At 40.9% G+C, this 18,891-nt stretch overlaps 8 protein-coding genes across 8 annotated transcripts; 1 reads left to right on the top strand and 7 right to left on the bottom strand.

The window, feature by feature from the left end:
* Positions 1-458: 458 nt before the first annotated feature.
* Positions 459-1,475, bottom strand: GCK72_015694 (uncharacterized protein; the record flags this gene model as incomplete). The annotated part of the gene is made up of 3 exons (XM_003095093.2): positions 459-805; positions 950-1,068; positions 1,114-1,475. The coding sequence occupies 3 exons, from the start codon at positions 1,473-1,475 to the stop codon at positions 459-461; spliced, it is 828 nt and encodes a 275-aa protein (XP_003095141.2).
* Positions 1,476-2,020: 545 nt separating this feature from the next.
* GCK72_015693 (uncharacterized protein) lies at positions 2,021-3,123 on the bottom strand (the record flags this gene model as incomplete). Its single annotated transcript, XM_053731070.1, has 3 exons — positions 2,021-2,505; positions 2,590-2,708; positions 2,759-3,123. The coding sequence occupies 3 exons, from the start codon at positions 3,121-3,123 to the stop codon at positions 2,021-2,023; spliced, it is 969 nt and encodes a 322-aa protein (XP_053585842.1).
* Positions 3,124-3,608: 485 nt separating this feature from the next.
* Positions 3,609-4,755, bottom strand: GCK72_015692 (uncharacterized protein; the record flags this gene model as incomplete). Its single annotated transcript, XM_053731069.1, has 3 exons — positions 3,609-4,087; positions 4,225-4,343; positions 4,394-4,755. 3 exons carry the CDS (start codon positions 4,753-4,755, stop codon positions 3,609-3,611), a joined length of 960 nt encoding a protein of 319 aa, XP_053585841.1.
* Positions 4,756-5,298: 543 nt separating this feature from the next.
* On the bottom strand, positions 5,299-6,392 carry GCK72_015691 (uncharacterized protein; the record flags this gene model as incomplete). Its single annotated transcript, XM_003095090.2, has 3 exons — positions 5,299-5,777; positions 5,862-5,980; positions 6,031-6,392. The coding sequence occupies 3 exons, from the start codon at positions 6,390-6,392 to the stop codon at positions 5,299-5,301; spliced, it is 960 nt and encodes a 319-aa protein (XP_003095138.2).
* A 1,032-nt stretch (positions 6,393-7,424) lies between these two features.
* GCK72_015690 (uncharacterized protein) lies at positions 7,425-8,385 on the bottom strand (the record flags this gene model as incomplete). Its single annotated transcript, XM_003095068.2, has 3 exons — positions 7,425-7,888; positions 7,938-8,056; positions 8,108-8,385. The coding sequence occupies 3 exons, from the start codon at positions 8,383-8,385 to the stop codon at positions 7,425-7,427; spliced, it is 861 nt and encodes a 286-aa protein (XP_003095116.2).
* Positions 8,386-8,599: 214 nt separating this feature from the next.
* GCK72_015689 (uncharacterized protein) lies at positions 8,600-10,595 on the bottom strand (the record flags this gene model as incomplete). The annotated part of the gene is made up of 4 exons (XM_053731068.1): positions 8,600-8,739; positions 9,862-9,972; positions 10,039-10,157; positions 10,201-10,595. The coding sequence occupies 4 exons, from the start codon at positions 10,593-10,595 to the stop codon at positions 8,600-8,602; spliced, it is 765 nt and encodes a 254-aa protein (XP_053585840.1).
* Positions 10,596-11,698: 1,103 nt separating this feature from the next.
* Positions 11,699-13,332, bottom strand: GCK72_015688 (uncharacterized protein; the record flags this gene model as incomplete). Its single annotated transcript, XM_003095070.2, has 2 exons — positions 11,699-12,092; positions 12,959-13,332. 2 exons carry the CDS (start codon positions 13,330-13,332, stop codon positions 11,699-11,701), a joined length of 768 nt encoding a protein of 255 aa, XP_003095118.2.
* A 220-nt stretch (positions 13,333-13,552) lies between these two features.
* On the top strand, positions 13,553-15,282 carry GCK72_015687 (uncharacterized protein; the record flags this gene model as incomplete). Its single annotated transcript, XM_003095087.2, has 2 exons — positions 13,553-13,926; positions 14,874-15,282. 2 exons carry the CDS (start codon positions 13,553-13,555, stop codon positions 15,280-15,282), a joined length of 783 nt encoding a protein of 260 aa, XP_003095135.2.
* Between the last annotated feature and the right edge of the window lie 3,609 nt (positions 15,283-18,891).

The raw sequence follows: 18,891 nt of genomic DNA, 5'->3' as shown, positions 1-18,891 counted from the left end.
CAGACCAACCGCGACGCGGCTGTGAGATGCGTAGCGTGTGTATTCCGAAGTCTCTGGTAAATCAGGATACGAGGCGAGCCTGGTGGACTCCTCTCGAACAACAGGATGCCTCTCTGTGTGTTTTGAGAATTCTGGACATAGAAGGAGGCAGATCGATCAGACCAACCGCTACGCGACAGGTGAGACGCGGTGCGTGTAAATGAAGATTCCCAAAGCGGTGACTGGCTAACATAGGGTTTCGTCCATCTGTGTGTACTGATGTCCGGATGTCCAGCACACAGAAACACAGCCTACACTGTCATTGCCATGATGACTGGAATCCTGCTTGTTCAGATTACTATGTCTGTCGTTTTGTCCTGATTATCAGTGAGCTTTAAGGACACACCATCGCTTTAATGCCAAAATATTCAAATTTATTCATTTTTTACCATAAAATCGCAAAAAATAATTATCACATATCATTCATTTCGATCGGAATACACTTCTTCTGCCGGCTTTTCGAAGGGTCCCAAAAATGTCAGAATTTCCTTATTTGCAGATGCCCGCTGTTTCTTCTCGTACTTTTCGAATAGTTGGTAGATATCAGTCCGATTCGAAAATTTGTTCTCAACCGTCGTGTTCAGTCCGAAATTTGTCGAAAGTTCCAATTTTTTCTCAAAATACTTGAATTCCTCGCAATAGCCACCGTGATAACCTGGCGTGCATTCACAGAATAGTAGATGCTCTGGAAGGAATAAGGGATGTGGATAACATTTTCCACCATTCTGGCATTTGCATTCTCCGAAGTGATGACATTCCGATCCATCTGAAATGTTATATTCAATTTTAAGATTTTTGTTAAAAATCTGGAGTCTCATGCAAAAACGATGGATTTTGCTCTGACCGCCCAGATGAATATCTGTCTGTGCGTCTGACCTTAAATATCCAGATTTCCAACATAAAAACTTACATTTGTGACAATTCCATCCACAGTAACCCTCGGCACAACTATGATCTCCAAATTGATCACACCGCCAGTTATCTCTAGACTCCGAACAATATTGCTGACATTGGTTACCGTACCTATTTCTGAAAACGGATTAGATACGGACATCTGGATATACAGAAACTCACTCGGCACACTTGTATCTTATTTGCAATCCGGTATACGGTAGTGGCAGATTATCGACGTCGTATAAGCCTCGAACTGTGTAAAGAATCATCGAATGCGATGTGACGTTATCGTGAATCGTGACATTCACCTCATGGAAGAAACTTGTGTGATTTAACTCATCGAAAATCAATAATTCCGGACTGTTCGGCTTCAAATGACGCCGAGTTAATTGACTTTTCTCGTTACAGTTCACAACGAATCCAACATCTGCTGAAACTCCAGATTCTATAAGAATCTCCAGAATTCCAGGACCTTTCGTTGGAGAAGAAGCGGAGCTTGATGACAGGCATATAAAGGAGAAAATGAGTAGTAGAAGACGCATCGTCAGATGATGAAGAATGAAAGGTTTCTGAGGGTTACGAGGAGACAGATCGATCAAACCGCGACGCGACCGCGTTGCGTGCTCATAAAGAGCTCTCTGGGAATCTCTGAAGATCTGAAGATCTCTGGGAAATCGAACCGCGACGCGTCCATAGGATGCGTAGCGTGTGCATTCCAAAGTCTCTGGGGAATCAGGATAGCCTGGTGGACTCTTCTTGAACAACGGGATTGTATTTCTGTGTGTCCTGATGATTCTGTAGGATAGAAGGAGGCAGATCGATCTGACCAACCGCTACGCGGCATAAAAGACGCGGGGCGTGTAAATAAAGATTCCCAAAGCGGTGACTGTCTAGCATAGTGTTTCGTCTATCTGTGTATTCTAACATCCGGATGTCCCAGCGCACAGAACCACGACTATGTCTATGCCATTGACGACTGGTATCCGCTTGTTCAGATGCCTATGACTGTCGCTTTGCTACCAAAGTGTTCAAATTTATTCATTTTTCATCAAACAACAATAACAAATCAGAGTCACAAAAATAATTATCACATATCATTCATTTCAATCAGAATACACTTCTTCTCTTCTTCTGACGTCTTCTTCTTATCCCCAGAAGTCTCCGGAATCTTCTGCTTCTCATTTTCCGATCCTCCACAGAATTTGTAGATACAGTAACCCACCATCGCCACCATGCAAATGAGAATCCACAGTTTTGCCGCTATATCGAAATGCTTGAAAAATGCAAGAAATCCCTTATTCCCGGATGTCCGCTGTTCCTTTTCGTATTTTTCGAAAAGTTGGTAGATATCGGTACGATTCGAAAATTTGTTCTTAACCGTCGTGTTCAGTCCGAAATTTGTCGAAAATTTCAGTTTTCTGTCGAAATACTTGAATTCCTCGCAATAGCCACCGTGGTAACCTGGCGGACATTCACACATGTCTAGATGCTCTGGAAGGAGGAAGGGATGTGGATAACATTTTCCACCATTCTGACATTTGCATTCTCCGAAGCGATGGCATTCCGATCCAACTGAAATTGTATAATTAATTTTGACCGCCCAGAGGAATGCCTGTCTGTGCATATGACATCAAGTGTCCAGATGTCCTAACTCACATTTGTGACAATTCCATCCGCAGTAACCCTCGGCACAACTATGATGCCCAAATTGATTACATCGCCAGTTATCTCTGTACTCAGAACAATGTTGCTCACATTTATTACCGTACCTATTTCTGAAAACGGATTAGATATGATTCGGACATCCGGACTTGCAGAAACTCACTCAACACACTTGTATCTTATCTGGAGACCGGTGTACGGTAGTGGCAAATCATCGATGTCGTATAAGCCTTGATTTGGGTAAAATATAATTGAATGTGATGTGACGTTATCGTGAATCGTGACATTTATGTCGAGGAAAAAATGTGTTTGATTGAACTCATCGAAAATCAATAATTCCGGAGTGTTTGGCTTCAAGTGACGCCGAGTTACTTGACTCTTCTCGTTACAGTTCACAACGAATCCAACATCTGTTGAAACTCCAGATTCTATCAGAATCTCCAGAATTCCAGGACCTGTCGTCGGAGAAGGAGCGGCGGAGCTTGATGACAGGAGTAAAGAGGAGAAAAGGAGTAGTAGAAGACGCATCGTCAAAGGATGAGGAAGGAAAGGATTCTGAGGGAGACGAGGGGCCAGATCGATCAGACCGCGACGCGGCCGCGTTGCGTGTACATAAAGAGGTCTCTGGGAATCTCTGGGACAAGCCTAGTGGACTCCTCTCGAACAACGGGATCGTCTGTCTGTGTGTTCTGAGGATTTTGAAGGATAGAAGGAGACAGATCGATCAAACCAGCCGCTATGCGACAGGTGAGACGCGGTGACTGCCTAGAATAGTGTTTCGTCTATCTGTGTGTACTACTAACATCCGGATGTCCAGCACACAGAACCACAACCGACTCTGTCTGTGTCATTGATGACTGGAATCCGCTTTATCAGATTACTATGTCTATCGCTTTTTCCTGATTATCAGTGAGCCTTCAAGGACACACCATCGCTTTAATGCCAAAATATTCAAATTTATTCTTTTTTCATCAAAAAATCACAACAAGTCACAAAAATCAGAAAAATTATTATCACATATCATTCATCTCAATCAGAATACCATTATTTTCCTCTTCTGACGTCTTCTTCTTTTCCACTTTAGAAGTTTTCGGAGTCTTCTCCTCATTTTCCGATTCTACGCAGAATTTGTAAATACAGTAACCCGACATCACCACCAACCAAATCAGAATCCATTGTTTTGCCGGTATTTTGAATGGTACGAAAAATGACAGAAATCCCTCGTTTCCGAATGTCCGCAGTTTCTTCTCGTATTTTTCGAATAGTTGATAGATATCGGTTCGATTCGAAAACTTGTTCTTAACCGTCGTGTTCAGTCCGAAATTCGTCGAAAACTCTAATTTTCTGTCGAAATACTTGAATTTCTCGCAATAGTCTCCATGGTAACCTAGCGGACATTCACACATGACGAAAAAATCTGTAGAGAAGATAGGATCTGAATAACATTTTCCACCATTCTGACATTTGCAATAGTTACGGCATTCCGAGACAGCTGAAATGGCTGAATTATTTTTGAGATTTTTGTTTAAAATCTGGAGTCTCATGCAAAAACGATGGATTTTGCTCTGACCGCCCAGATGAATGTCTGTCTGTGCGTATGACATCAAGTGTCCAGATGTCTTAACTCACATTTATGACAATTCCATCCACAGTAACCCTCGGCACAACTCTGCCGTTCATATTCATCACATCGCCAGTTATCTCTGTACTCCGAACAATGTTGCTCACATTTATTACCGTACCTATTTCTGAAAACGGATTAGATATGATTCGGACATCCGGACATGCAGAAACTCACTCGGCACACTTGTATTTCATTTGTAATCCGGTATACGGTAGTGGCAAATCATCGATGTCGTATAAGCCTTGATTTGGGTAAAATATCATTAAATGTGATGTGACGTTGCCGTGAATCGTGACATTTATCGGACAGTAGGGATTGGTTTGATTGAACTCATTGAAAATCAATAATTCCGGAGTGTTTGGCTTCAAATGACGCCAAGTGACATGACTATTTTCCTTACAGTTCACAACAAATCCAACATCTGTTGAAACTCCAGATTCTATGAGAATCTCCAGAATTCCAGGACCAGTCGTCGGAGAAGAAGCGGAGCTTGACGACAGGAATATAAAGGAGAAAATGAGTAGTAGAAGACGCATCGTCAGATGATGAAGAATGAAAGGTTTCTGAGGGTTACGAGGAGACAGATCGATCAAACCGCGACGCGGCTACAGTGACGCGTTGCGTGTGGGTAAAGAGCTCTCTGGGAATCTCTGAAGATCTCTGGGAAATCGAACCGCGACGCGTCTATAGCATGCGTAGCGTGTGCATTCCGAAGTCTCTGGGAAATCAGGATAGCCTGGTGGACTCCTCTTGAACAACGGGATTGTATTTCTGTGTGTCCTGATGATTCTGTAGGATAGAAGGAGGCAGATCGATCAGACCAACCGCTACGCGACAGGTGAGACGTGTTGCGTGTAAACGAAGATTCCCAAAGCGGTGACTGGCTAGCAAAGTGTGTCGTCTGGCGTCTATACAAACATCCCGATATCCAGCGCACAGAACCACGACTATGTCTATGCCATTGACGACTGGTATCCGCTTGTTCAGATGCCTATGTCTATCGCTTTGCTACCAAAGTTTTCAAATTTATTCATTTTTCATCAAAAAACAATAACAAATCAAAGTCACAAAAATAGTTATCACATGTCATTCATTTCAATCAGAATACACTTCTTCTCTTCTTCTGACGTCTTCTTCTTATCTCCCGAAGTCTCCAGAATCTTCTTCTCATTTTTCGATTCTCCACAGAATTTGTAGATACAGTAACCCGCCATCGCCACCATGCAAATCAGAATCCATAGTTTTGCCGCTATATCGAAATGCTTGAAAAATGCAAGAAATTCCTTATTCCCTGATGTCCGCTGTTCCTTTTCGTATTTTTCGAAAAGTTGGTAGATATCGGTTCGATTCGAAAATTTGTTCTTAATCGTCGTGTTCAGCCCGAAATTTGCCGAAAACTTCAGTTTTCTGTCGAAATACTTGAATTCCTCGCAATGATCTCCATGGTAACCTGGCGGACATTCACACATGACTAGATGCTGAAGGAGGATGGGATGTGGATAACATTTTCCACCATTCTGACATTTGCATTCTCCGAAGCGATGGCATTCCGATCCAACTGAAATTGTATAATTACTTTTGACCTCCCAGAGAAATGTCTGTCTGTGCATATGACATCAAGTGTCCAGATGTGTAAACTCACATTTATGACAATTCCATCCACAGTAACCCTCGGCACAACTATGTTGTCCAAATTGATCACATCGCCAGTTTCCTCTGGGATCCGTACATGGTTGTTGACAGCTTAAGCCGTACCTATTTCTGAAAACGGATTACATATTATGCGGGCATCCGAACATACCGAAACTCACTCAGCACACTTGAATTTTATTTGCAATCCGGTATACGGTACTGGAAGATCGTCAATATCGTATAAGCCTTGAAATGTGTAAGTAATCGTCGAATGCGATGTGACGTTATCGTGAATCGTGACATTTATCCTGTGGAAGAAACTCGTGTGATTGAATTCGTCGAAAATCAATAATTCCGGAATGTTTGGCTCTAAATGACGCCAAGTGACATGAGACTCGTTGTCAAAGGTCACTATGAAGTTAACATCAGTTGGTGCTCCAGATTCTATGAGAATCTCCAGAATTCCAGAACCTGTCGCCAGGGAAGAAGCGGAGCTTGATGACAGGAATATGAAGGAGAAAAATAGTAGTAGAAGACGCATCGTTAGATGATGAGGAATGAGAGAATTATGAGGCAACGAGGAGACGGATCGATCAGACCGCGACGCGACCGCGTTGCGTGTAGATAAAGAGGTCTCTGGGAATCTCTAGAGATATGAGCCTGGTGTACTCCTCTCGAACAACGTGAGTGTATGTCTGTGTGTCCTGATATCGTTGCGTGTATGGGAAGTTCTCTGGGAAGTTTGGATCCTGGGCAGCTCGGTTTTCTGGCTGTCCGAATATCTGGATACCAGAGTTGCATGGAATTCCGACTTCCGACTTCCGGGCATTTTTTCCATTCCGACTTCCGACTTCCGGATAACAAAAATCACTTCCGACTTCCGGATAAGGAATTTTACTTCCGACTTCCGTCATTCCATAACTGTGGAATTTTCGAAAAGTGCATTTCGCAGAAGTACTTGGAAAAATGGTCTAAAAGGACAGAAAATTGGCTTTTCTTCAGCCAAAAACTAATTTTCCACTGATTTTCGCGAATTTCATGATTTTTCTCTTAGAGTTTTTGAAAGTTTGAGAAAAAATCTAATTCCGACTTCCGACTTCCAACTTCCGACTTCCGGGCGTTTTTCACTTCCGACTTCCGAGTTCCGACTTCCGGATAAGGAAAATCGCTTCCGACTTCCGACTTCCGACTTCCGGATAAGGAAATTCACTTCCGACTTCCGACTTCCGGATAAGAAAATTTCACTTCCATGCAACTCTGCTGGATACCCATGTGTTCGATCAGACTCAAATACAAACAGCTATGTCCATCTGTACACAACAACTTGTTCAGTTGACCGAATCCATCTGGCTGTGCTGATATCCAGAGTGCGAAAAAAAAACAGACACCTCTCTTTAAAACTAAGCGTATATGCTGAAATTTGATTCGTTCTTCGTTCCAGATGATCTTCTGTGTATTTGAATTAGCAGAAGGCCGCTATATGTGTCCGGATGACTTGAATCTGCAGTATATAGGAATTTTAACAATCTTATAGAATCGTTATTTATTTACGCAAATGTTATAACAAGAATTATCACATATTATTTATCTCAACTTCTTCTGACGTCTTCTTCCTCTCCGCTTTGGAAGTTTCCGAATTCTCTTTCTTATTTTCCGATTTTCCACAACATTCGATGATACAGTAACCCAGAATACCCACCACCCAAATCAACATTGAAATCTCAGTCAATTTCCAAAATGATTGATATTTCTGTGCGACTTGATGTCCGGATGCCCAAGTTTTTCCTTCGTATTTTTCGAATAGTTTACACGTTTCGGTTAGATTCGAAAACTTGTTCGGAACCATCAAATTTTTGCCGAAATTCGTCGAAAAAGTCAAATTTTTGTCAAACTGTTTGAAACGTTCGCAATAGTAGCCAAAGTAACCTGGTGGGCACTCGCAAACTGCCAATTCATCTGAGCTTCTGGGTCGAAATACGTAACATCTTCCATCATTTTTGCAATTGCATTTGAAGAGAAAGGAGCATTGCGTGCCGGCTGAAATTATTCATAAAATTAAGTTTCCGCTTATAAATCGAACATTTACATTTTTCACAATCGGCTCCACAGTGTCCAGCGGAACAAGTCAGCATTCCATGTTCATTACACCTCTTGTTAGTTTCGTTTGTCGTGCATTGTCTCTCACAAATTGCTCCGTACCCATTTCTGAAAACCGCTTAGATGTAATTCGGACATCCGGACACACAGAAAACTCACTTGGCGCATCCAAATTTCATCTGAAAACCAACGAAAGGTGGTGGCAAATCGTTGATGGCGTAGTCGTGGTTTTTATTGGGAACGAAAATCAATGAACTGGAAGTTACGTTGTCGTGAATCGTAATATTCAAGAGTCGACGTGATATATTGAATCCATCGAAAGTCAAAAATTCAGGAGTGTCTGCCTTCAACTGACGCCACGTGACTTGCGACTTGTTTTCATAGGTCACCACTAATTCAGCATGGATTGAAGCTCCAGATTCGATGAGAATCTCCATAACTCCTGCGCCATAAGTGGGATAGGAAAAGGTGGCGGATGAAAAGAGGATAGAAAAGGAAAAGAGTAGTAGGAAACGCATCGTTAGATGATGAGGAATAAAAGGATTCTAAGGGTTACGAGGAGACGGATCGATGAAACCGCGACGCAGCTAGACGCGTTGCGTGAACATAAAGAGGTCTCTGGGAATCTAAGATCTCTGGGAAATTGGGATTCTACGTCATCTCAATGGATTCCTCTCGGACAACGAGATTGTCTGTCTGTGGGTCTGAAGATCTGGATGTCTTCTGGCTGACATCCGGACCGACGTTTGGTTCTTTTAAACTGGAAATGACGATTTTGAGCCGATTTCGAGCTGAAATCCAGAATTTTTTCATAGTAGAAATTTAAAAATCATGGTTTCTAACGCTCGGAAGCCTAATTTTCAGCCAGAAACTAGTGTTTTTAGGTTGAAATTCATAGTTTTCGAGTTTCAGACGAGCTTTGAGCGGAGTTTTGGACCGTCAAACTCTCGGAATGTCTAGCAGTTTTCGAGGCTGCGTCTCAAAATGTCTGGATTTTCAGTCAACTTTCAAACCGAGCTTGAAGTCTGAAACTTCAAATTGGGTCATTTTGAGTCAAAAATCAAAATTTTAAGCTCCGGTAATTGGAATTCCAGGCTAACAGCCGAATTTCTGGTGTCCAACTCGAGATTGGGTGCTGTTTAACCAGGAAATGACGGTTTTGAGCCGAAAACTCCAAAAATACCAACTTTATTATTCGAAAATTGATACTTTTGAAGTTAAAAATAAAGATTTCTTGTCCAGATTACCAATTCAGTGAATTTTAGGTCAAAAAACACAGTTTTGGACACCAGAAATCCTCAATTTCAGCCAGATCCCAAGGTTTCTGGTTAGAATTCGGGAATCTATAGTTTTTGGCTGGAATTCTATGAATTCTGGAGTCAAATATGCAAAAACCGCATAATTCGACTTTAGAAAAGCCGATATTCCGTCAGCCATAGACCTGTTGGTTTAAATAATGCGGTTTTCAACAATTCTCTCTATCGGTTCATAGATTTGTCCGGGTACAAAGAATTGTCTGCAGTTTTCAAACAACTTTATTTAATTTCACAAGATTCACAGATTCACAAGAGAATTATCACATATCATTCATTTCAATTAGAATACACTTCTTCTCCTCATCTCCAGAAGCATCCAGAATTTTCTCCTCATTTTCTGATCCCCTACAACATTTGACGATACAGTAACCCGACATGGCCAAAATCAGAACACAAATCGCTGCCAAACTCCCCAACAATTGGAAAATCTGTGTGTCTTGACGTCCGGATGTCCCCATTTGGAATTCGTAAAGTTCGAATAGATGCTGGAAAGCTGCGGTTTGATTCGAAAATGTGGTCGGAAGCATTATGGGAATGCCGAAATTCGTCTCAAAATACAATGTTTCCTCCAATTTTTGAATCTCTCGCAGCGGTCACCAGTGTATCCTAATGGACACTGGCATCTAGTAGAATGTTCCGCGGTTTCGTAACATTTTCCACCGTTTTTGCAATGACAGTTTGCGAAGTATGATTCACACTCCGATCCGGCTGAAATTGTATAGTTTATTTGAGATTTTTGCTGAAAATCACAAAAAAAGCGTCAAAATAACTCACATTGGTGACAATTCCATCCACAGTAACCTAGGACACAAGCCGGCATTCCGTTTTTATCACATCGCCATCCCTCCTGTTTTATCGAGCAGTGCTTTTGGCAGCCAATACCGTACCAATCTCTGAAAATAGGCGGTTAGATATAGTTTAAAGACATTTTCTCACTTGGCACACTTGATTTTCATCTCGAAACCGATATACGGTAGTGGCAGATGGTAGAAATCGTATAACTGATCACTCAATGGGTTGAAAAGTACGGAACTCGAAGTGAGATTGTCGTGAATTGTGACATTCATCAGTTCTGAGCGAATTGATAACTCGAAAATATTCAAAACTTTTTGTGATACATTGAATCCTTCGAAAATCAATAATTCAGGAGTATTTGGTTTCAACTGACGCCAAGTGACATGTGACTTGTTTTCATAGGTCACCACGAATCCAGCGTGGATTGAAACTCCAGATTCGACGAGAATCTCCAGAATCCCGTTGCCATAAGTCGGATAGGAAAAGGTGGCGGATGAAAAGAGGATAGAAAAGGAAAAGAGTAGTAGGAAACGCATCGTTAGATGATGATGAATGAAAGGATTCTGAGGGTGTCAGGGAGGCAGATCGATCAGACCGCGACGCGGCCGCGTTGCGTGTAGGGAAAGAGGTCTCTGGGAATCTATGATCTCTGGGAAATTGGGATTCTGCGTCAGCCTAATGAATTCCTCTCGGACAACAATGTTATCTGTCTGTGCGCCTGAAGATCCGCCATTTCCGCTAAGCTCTAAATCGAGATTTTCTGGCGAAAAGCATCTGGGAACCATAAATTCGGTTTTGGCTGGAAATTCCGGTTACCGGAACTTAAAATTTTGATTGTTGGCTGAAAATCCAGACATTTTGAGGCGCAGCCTCGAAAATTAGCTGAAATGATGCAAAAATTATAGTTTTCAGCTCAAAATCCATGTTTTGAAGATAGAAGTTTTCGATTTCGCATTGAAAAAGACCAAATCTATCTGTGATTTCATACTTACAGCCTTCAGAAATTGGGAATTTTGACAAAAAAGTTTCTAGACATTCCGAAAGTTTGACGGTCTGAAACTCCTCTCAAAAATCCTCTGAAACGATGATTTTCATGCTGAAAGCACTTTTTTCTGACTGAAAATTAGGCTTCCGAGCGTTGAAAATCATGATTTTCGACTGAAAAATCTATTTTCTAAAGTCTAAATCTGCCATTTTTGGAGTTTTGACTTTGGAATTTCAAGAATTTCAGCCACAACTACTTTTGGAAAGAAATTCCAGAATTCTAACCAGAAACCTTGGAATCTGGCTGGAAAATGGGGTTTCTGGTGTCAAAAACTGTGATTTTTGACTCAAAATCCACTGAATTGGTGATCTGGACACGAAATCTTTATTTTTAACTTCAAAAGTATCAATTTTCGAATAAAAATTGGTATTTTGGAGTTTTCTGACCAAGTTTTCGAGGTTTTCGGCTTAAAATCGTCACTGAATTGGCAATTTGGAAATCAAAAACACAGATTTTCGATTCAAAATTGGAGTTTTCTGGTCCAACTTTTGAAGATTTCAGCTCAAAGCGTGGAATTTCGAGTTTCCGACTAGAAAATCCTAAAAATCTTCATTTTTTTATTCAAAAAACACAAAAAAATCCCAAAAAATCACATCAAATCCACCGAAAAACGTTCAACTCATTCACAACAAGACTTTGATTATAAAACTGTTCCATCAAATCCGATTTCCTCTGAAATCCGTGCATTTCTACAGTAATCGGAGCCGCATACTCGTATTCCTTCTGCTCACATCGCTTCCCCACATATCCATACGGACACTCGCATACCAACTCATCTACAGTAACCCCAGTGGAATTTTTCGGGAAACTTGAAACGCACACGCCCTTATTTTGACATTCACACTCGGGTCCGTGGATTCGTTGGTTACATTTTGGACCGTAAGAGTAGAGGGGACACCCGAGGGTGCCGGAATCGGTGCATCGACGGTTGACGGTCTCGGCGAGATTGTTGTTACAGTATTGGTCGCAATAGGGGCCGTACCAGTTTCTGAAAAAAATTGGAGAGGTTTTTCAGCTGAAAATCCTAGTTTTTAGAGCTAAAAACTGATTTTCAAGCTTTCTGGCTGAAAATCCAGGTTCTTCGGATGACTCGGAGACACCTAGAATCAATTTTGAGCAAAAATTAAGTTTTTGTTCAAAGTCCGCCTTGGAGCCACGGAACTCCTAGAATCGCGTTTCAACTGAAAATCCGAAGATTTTGAATCAAAATCCATATTTTTGACTGAAAAATCCATTTTCTAAAGTCTAAATCTGCGATTTTTGGAGTTTTGAACTTGGAATTCCAACAATTTCAGTCAAAACGATGAATTCCAAAGTCAAAACTCGAAATTCCAGAATTCTAACCAGAACCCTTGGAGTCTGACTGGAAAATGGGGTTTCTGGTGTCAAAACCTATGATTTTTGACTCAAGATCTACTAAATTGACAATTTGGACGAGAAATCCATGTTTTGGAAACCAAAAACACAGATTTTCGATTCAAAATTCGTATTTTGGAGCGTTTTGACCCAATTTTCGAGATTTTTAGCTCAAAATCGTCATTTCCGGGTCTAAAGCACCTGGGATGCAGAAATTCGGTTTCTGGCTAAAAATTCCGGTTATCGGAGCTTAAAATTCCGATTTTTGACTCAAAGTTGAAGTTTCAGACATTTTTGAGTTAAAACCCGGAGTCAAAATGAAATTTCGAATTTCCGACTGGAAAATTTTGAAAATTGGCTGAAAATTGCTTTGTGCAATGCAAAAATTCCAGTTATCCGCTTAAAAGCCATCGATTTCCCATCAAAAAAGACCAAAATCGGTGATTTGATCTCGATTTTCAGCAATTCTCAGCTACAGTATACATACAGTACACCCACCTATCACACTTGATATCAATAACGAATCCACTGAACGGTAAATGAATCCTCTCAGGACTGATCGTCATCACTCTCGTATCCCATCTCTCAGATCGAATCGTTTCAAACTTCAATCCGAATTTCTCGACGGCGCCACTCGTTATGAGTACGGTAGCCGGACGGTGGAATGTCACCGGAATATTCGTGAGCATTCGGAGCTCGTCGACGCCAAAGGACAGGTTGTAGACACGTTTGTTGGTGGGGAAATAGATGTCATCGGAGAATTCGATGGAGGCGTTGAGGGGGAATGCGGATTTCAGAAGGAGTTCAAGGTAGCCGCTGGATTGGATTAGGGGGTACTGTAGGAATAGAAGAAAGAGGGGGAGATGCGGCATGTTTCGATGGAAACTGATGGTTAAACGGTGTTCTTGACTATCTAGGCCACTATTTAGGCCACGCCCACTTTCAGAAGATAAGATAAGATAGCGGAAACCGTTGAGCTGTCTTATCTTATCTTCTGAAAGAGGGCGTGGCTTAGATAGTGGACTAGATAGCCAAGAGTATATAAGAGCAACGTCTAAATTAGACGGTCTAACCACCAGCTCCCTCTCAAACATGCCCCATATCCCGCTCCTTCTTCTATTCCTACAGTACCCCCTTATCCAAGCCGGCGGCTACCTAGAACTCCGTCTGAAATCCGCGTTCCCCCTCAACGCTACCGTTGAAATCACCGAAGGCATCTATTTCCCCACCAACAAACGTGTCTACAGTATGCCTCTGGTTCCCGACGAGACCCGAATCCTGACGAATGTCCCCGTGAGATTCCGCCATCCGGGTACGGTACTTGTGAATAGTGGCCCCGTCGAGAAGTTTGGTTTGGAGTACGAAACGATTCGATCGGAGAGATGGAATACAATTCAGATGACGATTGGACCTGATGAGATTCATTTGCCGTTCACTGGATTCCGGATTGATATCAAGTGTGATAGGTGGGTATACTGTAGGCTGGAAATTGCTGAAAATCTCGATTTTTGGTCTTTTTCGATGCGAAATCGATTGTGAAAAACTTCCAAAGCTGAAAACTAATTTTTGCATTAGAAAAGCGATTTTTTTCTTTTTAGAATTTTCCAGTCGGAAATTCAAAATTTCACGTGACTTGGTGTATTTGACTGAAAAATCTTGTCTAAAACTACAACTTTGAGTCAAAAATCGCAATTTTAAGCTCCGGTAACCGGAATTTTCAGCCAAAAAACCGAATTTTTGCATCCCAGGTGCTTTTGACCCGGAAATGACAATTTTGAGCTCTAGTACTCTGAATTTTCAAGCTGAAAATCGGATTTTTGGTCGGAATCTAAAAATTTCGAGTTTCCCAGTCCGAATTTCGAAATTTCACGTTTTGAGCCGAAAACCTCGAAAATTGGGTCTGAAAATTCCAAAAACGAATTTTGTGCCGAAAATCTGCGTTTCTGATCTCCAAATTATGGATTTTTTGTCCAGATTGCAATTCATTGGATCTTGAGTTAAAATCACAGTTTTTGACACCAGAAATCCTAATTTTCAGCCAGATTCCAAGGTTTTTGGTTAGAATTCTGGAATTTCTTTCCAAAAATAGTTTTGGCTGAAATTGTTAGAATTCCGAGGTCAAAACTCCAAAAATCACAGGTTTTGACTTTAAAAAATGAATTTTTCTGTCGAAAATAAGGATTTTTAGTCAAAATCTTCGGATTTTCATTCGAAACTCGATTCTTGGAGTTCGTGACTGAAAATTAGCCAATTTTGAACGGATTTTAAGCAAAAAGCTTCATTTTTCGCTCATAATTGATTCTACGTGTTTTAGAGTTTTCCGAAATATCTGGATTTTCAGTCAGAAAGCTTGAAAGTCCGTTTTTAGCTCTAAAAACTAGGATTTTCAGCCTAAAACTCTTCAATTTTCCAGAAACTGGTACGGCGCCTACTGTGACCAATTCTGTAACGCCGACGTCGCCAAGACCATCAACCGTCGATGCACCGATAGCGGAACTCTCGGGTGTCCCGACCACTATTACGGTCCAAATTGTGACAAATTGATAAATCACAACTGGCGGAAGTGTCAGTGTCAAAACGGCGGATTCTGTGTGTCGAGTTTCTCACGGCACCCGGATCCTACATTCAAAGTGGTTAAGGATCAGCTGATTTGCGAGTGTCCACTGGGATTCGAGGGCGGGAAGTGCGAAAAGGAGTCGTATGAATACGCGGAGCCGATTACTGTAGAAATGTTCGGCAGGGATCACAAATGGGACAATTTGCAACAGTTTTATAATCGAAGCCTTGTGGAGAATGAGTTGAGAGATTTGGACAGATTTTAAATTTTATGGTTTTTGGTATAAATTAATAAAGTTTTCTGGATTGAAAATCGATATTTCACTGTGTAAGGAGGGTCGGCTAAAATTGTCTAAAATTGTCTAAAATTGTCTAAAATTGGTTAAAATCGGCTGAAATTGGCTAAAATCGGCTGAAACCAGCTGAAATAGGCTATAATCGCTTTAAATCGGATGAAATTGGCTGAAATTGGCTATAGTCGGCTGAAAATGCTCCAAAATCAGGCTGAAATAGTCTAAAATCCACAAAAATCAGCTGCAATCAGCTGCAATCGGATGAAATCGCTAAAAATCAGCTGAAATCGGCTATAATCAGCTGAAATCAGCTATAATCTTCTGAAACTGGCCAAAATTGGCTGAAATCGGCTATAATCTGCTATAATCACCTGAAATCAGTTGAAATCGGCTAAAATCGCCTAAAATCGGCTGAAATAAGCTATGATCGGCTGAAATCGCTTGAAATCTTGCGAAACTGCCTAAAATCGGCTGTAATCGGCTAAAGTCGGCCTAGAATTGGCTGAAATCAGTTAAAATTTGCCTGAAATCGTTTAAGATATGCTTTCTGTGGACATCCGGGCATTTTTACACACTGATAGACGGAACTCTGAGAAATACCGTATCTCCCCAAGTTTTTCGGACATCCAGTCGTCTAGACACACAGACAGACGCTCAGAAATCATAGTTCTAACTTCAAAAGTTCAGTTATGGGCATCCGCTCAAATTGACGCCACTGACACGAATCTTTCGTGCTAGAAATTAGATTTTCAGCCATAATTCTATAAAAAAAGGAATTATTCGGAATCACGGTGAAATTTGAGTCAGAAAACTCTATTTCTAGTGAAATCATCTATTTCCAAGCTTGAAATTAGGTAAAATTTTGAAAATTTCTCGAATTTTGGACAAAAACTGTCTTCCAGGTTACTGTACTAATACCCCAATTTTTAAAAGAACGAGTTACTGTACTAAGATTCAAAAAAATTTCGGATCGGGTTACTGTAGTTGTGAGAGGAAATGTGGTTGCAGAGAATCTTTCTGTTAAACCCTTAGATTCAAGATTCAGGTTACTGTACCGAGATCCAAATTTCTTTCAGGATCGGGTTACTGTAGTTCGATCCTACATCATGGGTTCGGACTACTGTAGCTTTCTGAAGTACTGAAATTGGACAGGTTATGGTAGTTGTTATGGCCATTACTGTAGTTACAGTACGCCTAGAAAGTACCAGCCGTTCCTCATTCCAACACGTATGAGTCATTATTTCGGAATGTGTGGAACACATATATTACACAACTTATTCTTCTCTATTTGCTGAGATTCTCATGAGATAAGAAAGATGAGGACAGACGATAGAGGATGATGAAGACAAACGACATACACACTGACCATCTGTTCCATTTTTTTTGAAAATTTTTGAAAAAAGTGTTCATAAAAGTCGAAATCTCAATTTTTTATCGATTTTTGTACCCAAATTTCTCTAGTTTTTTTATTTGCAAGATCCGCCTCATTCCTTCAAAAAGTCGGTGGTCGGCTAGCCATTTGATTTACGCTATCTCTGGTTTTTGACCGCGTTGGTCATCTCGGTCAAAACCCACTAGCGGCTAGGCTAAGCGGACGATTTTTGGATATCTGAACAGACTACAGTACCCCTGATACTGAATGCGACACGGCAGTTTACAGTAACCCTATCTACCGTCTCTTTTGCGATTTTGCTGAAAATCACTGAAAATCGAGAAAAATGGAGAATCTGGACATCCAGACAAACTTTTTTGGCTGAAAATAGTAAAATTTAAGCTGAAAAGTCGGATCGGGACATAGACTACAGTACTCGTTTTTCGGCAATTCCGATAAATTGCTTTTTGAATCCTACGAGAAATTGGGAATCCGGACATCTGGATGTAGAGACAACCTACAGTAACCCAAGTATTTGGTTTTGAGCAATTTCAGTCTGAAAATCTAGATTTTGAAAAAACACTTCCCGGTAATTGCTGTTTTCGGGAAATTTCCGAAATTTTAGTTTTTATTTAACGTCGTTTTATTCGGCTCCGGGATATTTCGAAACCGGAAATTTCGAAATCGGACATTTCGAAACCGGGCGTTTTGCAACTGGACACTTCGAAACTAGACGTTCCGAAACTGAGACAGTTCGAAACCGAGACATTTTGCAACCGGCCATATTTCGAAACCGGACATATCAAAACCGGACGCTGTGAAACCGGTACACTGAAACAGAAAATGTGATACTCGGATTCAAATTTCCGCTTTCTAAATGACTGGTTTCGAAATGTCCGGTTGCGAAATGTTCGGCTAGCGACTAAAAAATGCAAAAACTATGAAATTTCCCTTGTTTTTTGGGAATTTTCCGGAAAAATTCGGAGAATAGTCGAATTTTCTTCTGAAAATACCTAAAAAATAATGATTTTCTTGCCCCCAATCCTTAAAAACCGCCCATTTGAAATGGTTTTCTATTATAAAACAGCCATAAATCAAACCTAAACAGTCTCTGTTTACAAACCCCTCCTTTCATCATCTATTCTATTCTGCTACCATCTTCTTTCTCACACTTCCGTTTCTTCTCTGCGTCTCCACTCGATGCATTATCTCTCTCCGTCCCCCTCAAAACGAATAGTAAAATTGGAAACGAAGCCCCCACCCGAACGTGTTCGTTTATTTAGTGTAATGCGTTTTCCTTCTATTTCTGTCAGCAGTATCAACACATGGAAATTTCAAGAATTCCAGAAATTTCTGATTTTCGAACCCGGAACCACCTGTCTTTCAGTCAAATTTGCACCTGATGTGACAGGCTCACTTTTGGATTGGAAAATCACCTGTTTTCAGGCGAAAAAGACGGTTTTGGGGCTGGAAATAGTCTCATTTCTCTGGAATCCGTAAAAGGATAGCTCTGTCTGTGTGTCTGCATAACCAGATGTCCGCAGACACTTACAGTAATAAATCTGTGAGCCCTTCCATCCTTGCTTAGGAAGTTGGGACATCCGGGATACAGTAACCCACAGTAATCTGGTTCAGAAACCAAAAATTACTCAGGGTAACTATTTTTCTATCCAACTGTCGTTATCACCTGGTATAAGCCCGCGTGCTCAAAAATTGGCTAAAAATTGGCTAAAAATGCTCAAAAATAACTGTAATTGTCCAGTTTTTTGACCCAAATCGGATTTTTCCACGCTGAAGGTGCCCCAGACACTTTTGACAGAAACATGAGTACCTGGGGCACCTTAGGCTCGTTTTTCAGCGGAATTTCAGCGTTTTTTGAAATTTTCGACGTTTTTTTGAAAACTTCGGCGTTATTTGGAATTTTTCCGAAAATTTCGGCGTTTTCTGGAATTTCTCGGTATTTTCGGAAAATTTCGGGGTTTTTTGAAAATTTCGGCGTTTTTTTTTGGATTTTTCGGCGTTTTTTGGAATTTTCGGCGTCTTTCTGAAAATTTTCGGCGTCTTTCTGAAAATTTTCGGCGTTTTCAGGAATTTCTCGGTATTTTCTGAAAACTTCGACGTTTTTTGGAATTTCTCGGTTTTTTTTCTGAATATGGGAAAAACCTTCATTGGGACAGACTGAAGTACAGTAATCCTAATGTCTATATCGA

This window comes from Caenorhabditis remanei, chromosome IV (assembly GCF_010183535.1).
Source record: "Caenorhabditis remanei strain PX506 chromosome IV, whole genome shotgun sequence".
In the NCBI taxonomy this organism is placed as follows: domain Eukaryota; kingdom Metazoa; phylum Nematoda; class Chromadorea; order Rhabditida; family Rhabditidae; genus Caenorhabditis; species Caenorhabditis remanei.
This window is presented reverse-complemented; position numbering and strand designations above follow the sequence as displayed.